Here is a 9,851-nt window from a genome sequence, read left to right on the forward strand (position 1 = left end):
CCCTCACGGCCCCGCTGTCCCCACATTCCCCACCCCTCACAGCCCCGCTGTCCCCACATTTCCCAATTCCCTCCCCTCGGGCAGCGGCTCCGCCCGGTGCCGGGCACTGCGCGTGCGCAGGCGCGGGGCTCTCGCGAGAGCTCGGTGGTAAACAGCGCCCAAGATGGCGGCGGGCCGGGCGGCGGCGGCGGAGCGGTGAGAGCGGGACGGGAGGGGGCGGGGGCGCTGCGGCTCCCTCATGGCTCGGGGGCGCGGGCGGGGCGGGCAGGCCCGGCCGCCCTTCTCGGGGCTCGTTGCCCCTCGTCTCGGGCTGCCTCGCCCGCCGGCTGTCAGTTCAGCTCCGCCCTGCCCGGGTCGGTGCCGGCCGCGCTCGCTGCTCTGCCCCGGCACCGGGCACGGCAGCGCTGGGCTCGCCCGTTCGCCGGCGGGACGCGCTCCGTGCCGGGGCACCGGCACAGCTCCCGGTGCTGCTCCCCGCGGCCACGGCCGTGCCCCCCGAGGCTGTCCCAGCCCATCGCGGTCCCTGTGCCCGTCCCGTGCTTCGGGAAGAGCAGCGGCGAGTTCCAAGCGCCGCTGTCCCGGGGCACGGGCAGGTCGGCAGGGATGAGCCCCGTCCGGCCCCTCGCGAGGAGGGTGTTGAACAGGGAACTTGTGGGCGTGCTGTTCCTTTGCGCTTAGTTTCCATCGTACTTCAGCATCAAGCTCGCGTACAACCTGTTATCATGCCTAAGCGTGTTTGCTTTGCTTATTTGTTTGGTTGTTTTACTTTATTGCCATAAGGGTTATAAGCCAAGGAAGTGATAAGGCTGGCAAAGCTCGGCCAAGACCATCAGTTACTACTGTACTGTAACTGTGTCTACTTTAGGGATGAAGGGGTAACTTTATAATCACAAGCTGTCCCCAGCCTGTCATGGTGTTGTCAGTCAAGGGAAAACTTAGTAATGCTAAATAAAGTTAAATAAAAATGAAGCAACAGCTGTCACATTCAGACCAGCTTCCTTCTGTGGCTGTGCTGTGAGGTCAGTCCATCATTCCCCTAAATAGTGTGAACCCCCTAATAAGGCTCCTCCTTTGCAGCCCTGCTCACAGCTGCAGTGTGCAGTTCTGCTCTGCTTCTCCGGGTGGTGTGACAAACCAGGCATACACGTTTCTCTTTGCTTATCTCTTAATGGCCTTTAATCTAGCAGTTGCTGGTTAAGTGTTTGGAATGTAAAATAATACTAGCATTGCAATTTTTCCTGAGTGCATTGTGCACTTTGGAACGTAAGGGGAAGAGGCTGTCCCTCCAGGTGGGAAACACTTCCAACACGTTCCTTTAGCTTCACATTATTGCATTCTGTAATCAGCCCTTGTTTTCTCAGGTGCCCCTGTTTAGTAATGCATGTCCCAGCTCAAACAAATTTGAAAGACTTTTTTCGTGCTGATTTTCAGGCCCAGGGAGTGCAAGTTTACCTCCTCTTCTGTCTCTTGTCCTTACCAGGCCTTGACATAGAGTTTGAATCTGATTTTTTCCTCTTTGCTTCCTTATACAAAGTGTGGTCGAGTTTGGTTGTTGCTGTTGGCTGTTCTGTTGTCAGATTAACACCCAAGTGTTCCACATCTGCTCTGGTCTGAGCAAGGGAGAGACTTGAGTGTTACTGAAAAATTATTAAACGACATGTGAACATTTTTCCTGATCATTTCTAAAATGAGCTACCGAGAGTGTTGTGTTTTGGGGTCTTTTTAGGTTTTCAGACTATACAGTTGCACAAACACGAGTCTAATTATTTTCTATATTGCCCTGCCTTACAGGTTGGCTTGCAATCAGCGTTGCTAATTCTAGGGAGTTAACTTTGCCATCAGAAATGGAGTACAGGACTCAGCTACCACATCCTGAGTGACCAAATCGTTTAATACAAAATGGAGAAGAAGCGTAGAAAGAAATGAGCCTGTTCGTTAGGCTTGGCCTGGAAAGACCATGAAATCTCCGCTTATTCTGGACCCAGCTTTAAGAATATCCAGTTGATCAGCACAGTGAAAGCAACTGAAACAAAAATGAACTAGTTTATAAAGAAGAAAATTGCGATTTGAATATATGGAATTTTTGGAATGAAACCATTTTCTTCCATGACCATGAAGTTTGCAAACATCTGGTTTGTTCTGGTTGTTCTTTTACTCTGTGGCAAAAAACACGTTGGTACCAGACTAGGGAATTCCTCTCAGGAGGCTCACATTTGTCCTGGATGTTCTCGCCTTACTCTGAAAGTGGAGTTCACCTCGACAGTCGTGGAGCATGGTAATAAAGAGTTAAGCAGTAAAAAAACCCCATGTGAAGTTCAAGTGTATGGTACTGATTTGTGGTGTTTGTGCAGTTGTAACATTCAGGGTTTCTGCAGAAGAATCATCTGCTAAATTCTCTATATTCAAAAAGAGAAATGCTTTTTCCGAGGTTCTTTGCTTATCTGGATACCGTGTTCAAAGAACAGGGGAAGGGAGAGGGAAGTAAAGAGGGTGTTAAAGGTGGAAATGGAGTGTGAAGGCTCAGCTGGGCAAGTTTGGTATGTTCAGTAGCTGTTTGTTTCGACCTGGTGGTGTGGTTGAGGCTCTTTTGTGAAATGTAACTGCACAAGTGGGCCTCGAAGGAGTGACAGAGGCAAGAAGTGTCTGTGAATTTGCTTAAGTTTGGAGGCGGTAATATGTGCATGGAAAAAGTGCAGATAATTGCAGAGGGAGCAGGTGAAAGGCCAGGTGAGGCAGATATGGCTGCTGAGATGGCAGGGGAGGCAGTGGGACACTTTGGCCCTGCCTGCCCTTGCTGCCTCAGGCCCCTGTGATGTCCCCATGGAGCTGTGCTCCGAGGGGGTGGCAGCAGGGACATTGCTGTGCCTGGGGAGTGTGGGGGATGTGCTGGGGCTGAGCCCGCTCCCAAAGCACTGCTGCACATCAAGGGCTGCACTGTTGGATTGGATTCATTGTCTGAGCGTGTGATAGTTGGGGAAGTCAGTAATTTGCACTAAAACTCAGTACAATGCAGAGTATTAAACCTTACCTGTTAAACACACTGAACTGGCAGATAAGTTTGTACTGCTGGATGTGACAGTAAGTCTGTTCCCTCTCCCCTGCTCCTGCTACATCATTTCATCTTCCATGATACTTAAAATTCTACCTTCCTTTCAAAGGTTTTTATCACATTTTGCAGGTTTCCTGGTGCAACACCCACCACCCCCTCCCATTATGTAGCAGAGAAATAAATTGCAGATTTCTAAAAGCAATTAAAAAGTGCCTCAAATTGTGGTTATTTGCTCTAAATAAAGAAAGATGCAGGCTTTATGATGTGAATGCATGAGTAAGCTACCAGCTCTGATAAGTTGTGCTCTTGTTGCAGAATATATTGTGGCTTTTAATGGATACTTCACAGCTAAAGCCAGAAGTAAATTTATTTCGAGCGCGCTAAAAAGTAGTGATATTGAGAACTGGAGGATTGTACCTCGCAACAACCCAGCCAGTGACTATCCCAGCGATTTTGAAGTCATTCAGATCCATGAGAAGCAGAAGGATGGAGTGCTCACACTGGAAGACCACCCGAACATCAAGCGTGTGACACCTCAGCGAAAGGTCTTTCGGTCGCTCAAATATTTGGAGTGTAAGTGATTTTCTGGGTGGTTTCATGAGATCTGCTTTGGCAGTGTTCTCAACCTTACTCCAAACCATCAGTGGAGCATTACAGAAATGAGAAGTGTCCTGCAGTTTTTCTTTAATTTACAGAAACCTGTTGTTTTGCTTAGAAAATTTTCATGGTCCTGTCATAACCTTTGCCAAAACATGGCAATGGTTCTGTGTACAACATAGAAACACTTCCTTTGCAGCACTCAGTTACCTGAGACTATGGACCTCTGTATCCCTAGCAGATAAACCAGAAGCTTTTACTGATTTTGATCAGAGAAAATGGATACTCAGTAGTAACAATACGATGTGTATACATGCATAAAAATCAAATCTTTTGTGTTTTTCCTCATACTGTTTTTTTTAAATCCTAATGCTGCATAGCTGATCCAATGCTGCACTGCAATGAAACCAGGTGGACTCAGAAGTGGCAGTCATCCCGCCCCTTGAGGAGGGCAAGTCTCTCCTTAGGTTCTGGCTTCTGGCATGCGACAGGGAGACACTCCAGCAGGCGCCTGCTGAGGGCTATCCCTCGCCAGGTTGCTCAGACCCTGCAGGCAGATGTCCTCTGGCAGATGGGTTACACAGGTAGGCTTTTGCTTGTTGGCTTAGAACAATAACCTTGGAAAAACAAGTGAAGTGTAAGGACAGGCTAGCTGGCTTCTGTGTGTTTATCTCTCACTGGGTGCCGGATCCGGAAAGACCGAGAAATAATTTGGTTTGAAATGCACTGTATATTTATGGAGTGCTCATCTCTCTGTGTGTGTGCTGTGTTTAGGAGAAACTGGTCATATTTATGATCTTTGGCTGAACTTCTGAATTGGAATGGGAGTTTATTTAAGATCTGTAACTTACTGAGGTTGTAAATCGCATGCTACATTAAACAAAAGTTCTCTTTAACTTGATAGAATAAATTTACTATGGAGCTGAATCAGAAAAAGTAATGCTTTTCTATTAATAGGTGCTGGTGTGAGAGTAGCAGTGTTTGACACTGGCCTGAGTGAGAAACATCCACATTTCAAAAATGTAAAGGAGAGAACAAACTGGACTAATGAGAGAACCTTGGATGACGGTGAGTTACTGTGCAGTTTTCCAACTATTCCTGACCCTGGCGTGTTTTGCACTTGCTGCTGTGCTGCCAACATCTGTTCAAGCCTTATATTTTGAGATTTTAAGCTGAATTCTGCGGTGTCCCAAGCACTTTGTACTCAAACCAAGTTCAGCAAAGGGTATTAAGGTTCCAGGAGGGTGTTGCATAAATCTCCTTTGAATCATATGTGACACTCCTCATGGCTGTGGAAAAATGTCAGGGCAGGAAGATGTTGTGTAGGTGTAAATGCACTGTCACAGTAGGTGGCAGTGAGAGCAAAGCCCACAAAGCTGTTTGCTTTCCTACTCCTTTTTATGTTGCTGTTTCACAAGGCATACATATTTCCATAGTTCTGGGGGAGAGCATTTACCTTCTTTACTGTGCAGTCCTAAACTGAGCAGAGTTTTGACACCTTCATGGAAAGTTTTTCTGTTCTATATAACTGAACTTTTTATTTTCTGCAGTATGTTTGTGTTCCTTTTTCAAATGTTGTCCCTAACCTGCCCTGACCGTGTGCTGTCACAGATTATTAACTCCACACAGGTTGGGTCAGTGAGTCAGCTGCAGTTTAATCTCTCTAGACTCGAGGTAGATGCTTATATTGCTGAGTCTGCTGTGCATCTCTGTGGTTTTATCATGTGTAGTATTTCTTTACGTTGCAGCACCTGCTTTTGGTAGCCCACTCTGTTCTGTGCCCACATAGTTGCTGCACAGGCAGACTTGGAGTACAAAAATATAATGTAGGGAGTCCAATAAAGCAAAAGCTAAATTATTTTTTTGAGGAGAGGGGAAAAAAAAGGTGTTTCCTTGTCTCATTGTTCATACTTAACAAAATACGGTTATTGCAGAGTCGAGATAAAAATTCTTTAAGTTTACATTAAACTGCACTGACTTTGTGAGTTGCATTGTCCAAAATACTGTTTTTCTCTCGTGATTCCATTGGTAGCAATCAGGAGTGGATGGACTGCAGAGTGCATCACTCAAGTTTCAGCAGCTGGTTTTCTGGCTACCCAGGGCTGCAAACTCTGTCCCCACTGAACCTGGTAGCAAAATGCAATTCAGAAAGACTAGGACTGAACCCAGTGTTTGTGGTTGGTTGTAAAGTCTGATAAATTGGTGTGATTTTTGCTGTAGGTGATGCTTAACACTATAAATCCTTGGCAATGTTTGTCTTCTAACATCTTATTTTGTTTCCTTCTCCTGGTGATAGGTTTAGGCCATGGGACTTTTGTGGCAGGTGTGATAGCCAGCATGAGAGAATGCCAGGGATTTGCTCCAAATGCAGAACTGCACATCTTTAGAGTGTTCACCAATAATCAGGTAGCTATTTTACATATGTTTCAATTTCTGCCTTTCCAGGTTAATCCTGTATTAATCCTTTGGGAATATTGCATGCACTTGTAAATGTAGACATCAGTAAGTAGGAAGAAGAGAGATATTTGTAAGAGACTTACCACAAGATTTCTTACAGTTTGCAAATCTGGTATATTTTTCAGAAATAATATGTGGAGGTCTGATCTGTGTATTGTGGAAGCAATCAGTCAAATGTACTGAGCACTAGAAACTTCAGGAGACCACTGTCACTTTTGTGCTTTATTCTGGTGTTGTTTCTGCTCTCTGTCTGCAGTCTGTATTGCCATGGGATCACTGGATTTTTTTAATGATAACTTTTCCCCCCTTTTTCTTTACATAGGTCTCATACACGTCTTGGTTTCTGGATGCCTTTAATTATGCAATTTTAAAGAAGATAGATGTGTTGAATCTAAGTATTGGTGGGCCAGACTTCATGGATCATCCATTTGTTGACAAAGTTAGTATGAGGAAATAAAGTGGTCCTGGTGTTTGTATCCCTCACACAAATGCTGGACTTGCAGAGCTGTTTGTTTGCATCTGGTCCTGCTGACAGTTTCCACAGTCTCATTTGATGAGAGAAATTTTGTACAGTGTACAGGCTTTTAGGAGTATATTTAAGGAATGGATTAAAAAAACCCAGATGTTCACAGAGCCATGGAAAATGCTCTTTTACAAAATGCTCTGTGTACTTCTAGGAAGTGACTCCCAGGCAGATAACTAAGAGGACTTTTAAAGGAGATGCTTAACTGAAATCCACCCTTCTTTGTTTTTTTTGCTTCTCTGCATGGTTAATTTATTTAATGGTAAAAAATATGTATAGTGTGAATTTAGTGAATTTCCTAAACCAGTTTGTTTAAGAGCAAATAGGTAAAAAGTTACAGGTAGTTGATTCAGCTGTGTGGCAAGATATTTGTTTCAGGTTAGGATGGACTTAGGTTTTTGTCTTTGTAAATGTCATGGTTCCCTGAATTGTTGGTCTGGCCTTCAAAAGCATTAAGTGGATAATTTAGTTTTTAAAAAAGGATACAGTCTTTCTTTGTAAAGGGTAATTAAGAGGTTTGAGGCATACAGATTCTTCCTTGTTTTTTTTATGATAACCTGCACTGAAATGTAGTTTGACAGTGACTTTACTGTACTCCCCAGAGTACTACTGGAGGGGATTCATAATCACTACTTGGCTTTGGCATCTGGACTGCTTTGTTATGGACAGGAGGTTTTCTTTGGTGTAATATAAAAGGATTCTGTCAGCAGTGTCACATAATCTTAAGTAAGTTTGGAGCTTAATACTGGATATACTGGATGTATTTTGTGAGTCTGAGAAAGAAAGAGGTGCTGGACTAATCCTTCACTTCTGTCAGGGCCCATGGAGTATTTGTTTTTTAGAAAAGACTCTTTTTTGGTGGCAGAGCCTTATGGTGAACGTTATTTTTTGTAGGTTTGGGAACTGACTGCTAACAATGTCATCATGGTCTCTGCTATTGGCAATGATGGCCCTTTATATGGGTGAGTTTCAGTGACCACTTCAGACAAAACCAACTATGTTGTTATGTGGTTTTGGAAGTAGTTGTGCTTGCTCAGGAAGTTTTCTCTCCTTTTTTTTCTGTAATCTGTTTATAGAAAGTGACTCAAGTGAAACTCTTTTCAGTGTCCTTATTGCTTGCATTTTGTGAAGTACTTAGCTAAATATTTTTCATTGAAACAGTGGAAAGTCAGTAAAAGAAGAATGGCAGTGCTTCCCGCTGACATTTCTCTGTTAGTGTGAGCAGACTGACCTTGGACTAAAGGAGTACAGAAGGGATCAAGCCACAACAATTTGTGGTATATTTCTAAAATAAATGCCTAAAAAGGGATTTTGTTTTGTCTTCAGGGTATGTGGTTTGGTGGTTACTGAGTTAGTGACTGCCTGATAAGCTGCTCTCACTTGTAAAGTATAACTGTATCTGTTTAGGTCAGAATTTGTTTCTGTGGAGATTAAAAAGAGCATCTGACAAAAATGTGGTGGCAGTGTGTCTGTCACCAAGCTAAACTTACAACTGTGTCTTGGGTTTTGGGTGTTGGTTTGTTGGGTTTTTTTGGCTCCTATCTCCCAACTTGTTGTAGGACTCTCAATAATCCTGCTGACCAGATGGATGTGATTGGAGTCGGTGGCATTGACTTTGAGGACAATATAGCTCGCTTTTCATCTCGGGGAATGACCACTTGGGTAAGACACTGGCCAGCCACACTTGCACTCAAAATAAGGGCCTTGGAAAGGCAGCCTTTTTCCAAGGGCTAATCCTGTGCAGATGGGATGTGCTGGAGCACCAATGAGAAAAGATTTTGTGAGAGATCAGAGTAGTTAGAGACCGTAAGTCTTTAAGCAAGAAACTTAATGTTCTTTTCAGGGTGTCTCCTTATTAATCCTGACCACTACAGACATTTTTGGTAAACTTCTAAACTATCCAGTTCCTTTTGATTGATGGTGAGGACTTGTCTGTGGGGTTAAATCTGCAAACATGAAGGCCTGCCCTTGTCCTTTCGTTTAAAAATCCCGGGATTTCCAGATGCTGCATGTAACATTGCACTTACTTACCTGTAGAACTGAGGTTGTGGTTGCTGCACACGTGATTTCAGAGGAGCCTGCACTGAGATCTTGATGGAGGGGAATATTACATGGGTTTGTTTGTGGAGCCAGGTGGTGGCCAGGTTCTCATTTTGTCAGTGGTTTCATGCTTAGATACTGATCAGCAGCAACGTTGAAATGTTGAGAACTTCTCATGAACACCCTGAGTCTTTCTTTAGGTTGCTATTCTGTGGTGCTAAACCTCAGCTAATTTAGGTGATAATTTTACTTCTGAATGACCTGCAGTTACTTTAAGTGCCCAGATGAAGCAACCAGTGTTCATTATGCATTAGGGCAGTAACCCATCTGTTTTCTTTCCCAGGAGCTGCCTGGAGGTTACGGGAGAGTGAAGCCTGATATTGTCACCTATGGCTCTGGGGTGAGAGGCTCTGGCATGAAGGGGGGCTGCCGCTCCCTCTCTGGGACCAGTGTGGCATCTCCCGTGGTGGCAGGTGCTGTTACTCTGTTAGTGAGGTGAGTCCTAAATAAGAACCTCTAGGAAGATAGCAATCAGGAGGGTCATAAAGGAATTCACTGAGTAAAACTAAGTTGTGTTTAGATGTAGGAAAACAAACTTGGACTGTTAAATCACTCTTTTTCTGCCTGACACATTACCTTGTCTGGCTGCCTCTAAGTTTCCTGGGAGAAACTTGAGAACTGTTTTGTATAATAGATAACTGGAAAGAATAGTACTATAAAACAATCTTGTCCCATTTTTTAGTCATCTGGAATTGCTGAGCTTATATTAATTGTATTCTAAAAGAGCAGGTGCTCAAAGTAGGCACCTGTAGCAGATAATTATCTGCACACTTGTGAATTTTTTAGGATGTAGAGTTTTATGGCTTTTACCCAGTTGCATAAGTCAGCTGTTGCAGACAAAAGAACCTGGAGGTGGGAATGGCAGGTGTGTCCTTCATGTTTGCCATAGCTACCTAAGAATGAAACAAACCTTTTTTGGAGAAGCATGCTAAAAATTCAAAGTCCTCATTGCATTTCCCCTGTAAAATGGTGCATTTTTCTTTTATCAACAAAGCTGCTTTCTCCCCTTGGAAGACAGAGTATTTTATTTAGTATATAAAGATACTGCCCTGATTGTAATGACTGCGGGTCATGGAGCACACTGTAAGGAGAAAAAAATCATGTATTACACTGTAAGGAGAAAAA

At 44.0% G+C, this 9,851-nt stretch overlaps 1 protein-coding gene across 2 annotated transcripts in view; it reads left to right on the forward strand.

Annotated features, from left to right (window-relative positions):
- The first annotated feature begins 101 nt into the window (after nt 1–101).
- The window catches only part of MBTPS1 (membrane bound transcription factor peptidase, site 1), a 25,137-nt gene continuing 15,387 nt past the window's right edge, over nt 102–9,851 (forward strand). For both annotated transcript variants that reach the window (XM_027646797.1, XM_027646796.1), the window contains exons 1-10: nt 102–195; nt 1,792–2,275; nt 3,365–3,622; nt 4,027–4,230; nt 4,604–4,714; nt 5,943–6,052; nt 6,426–6,542; nt 7,521–7,588; nt 8,186–8,288; nt 9,010–9,161. In XM_027646797.1, the coding sequence (XP_027502598.1) occupies nt 2,089–2,275; nt 3,365–3,622; nt 4,027–4,230; nt 4,604–4,714; nt 5,943–6,052; nt 6,426–6,542; nt 7,521–7,588; nt 8,186–8,288; nt 9,010–9,161 (1,310 nt within the window). In that variant the 5' untranslated portion in view covers nt 102–195; nt 1,792–2,088. The remainder of the gene's footprint in view (nt 196–1,791; nt 2,276–3,364; nt 3,623–4,026; nt 4,231–4,603; nt 4,715–5,942; nt 6,053–6,425; nt 6,543–7,520; nt 7,589–8,185; nt 8,289–9,009; nt 9,162–9,851) is intronic.

This window comes from Corapipo altera, unplaced genomic scaffold (assembly GCF_003945725.1).
Source record: "Corapipo altera isolate COAL_440 unplaced genomic scaffold, ASM394572v1 62, whole genome shotgun sequence".
In the NCBI taxonomy this organism is placed as follows: Eukaryota; Metazoa; Chordata; class Aves; order Passeriformes; family Pipridae; genus Corapipo; species Corapipo altera.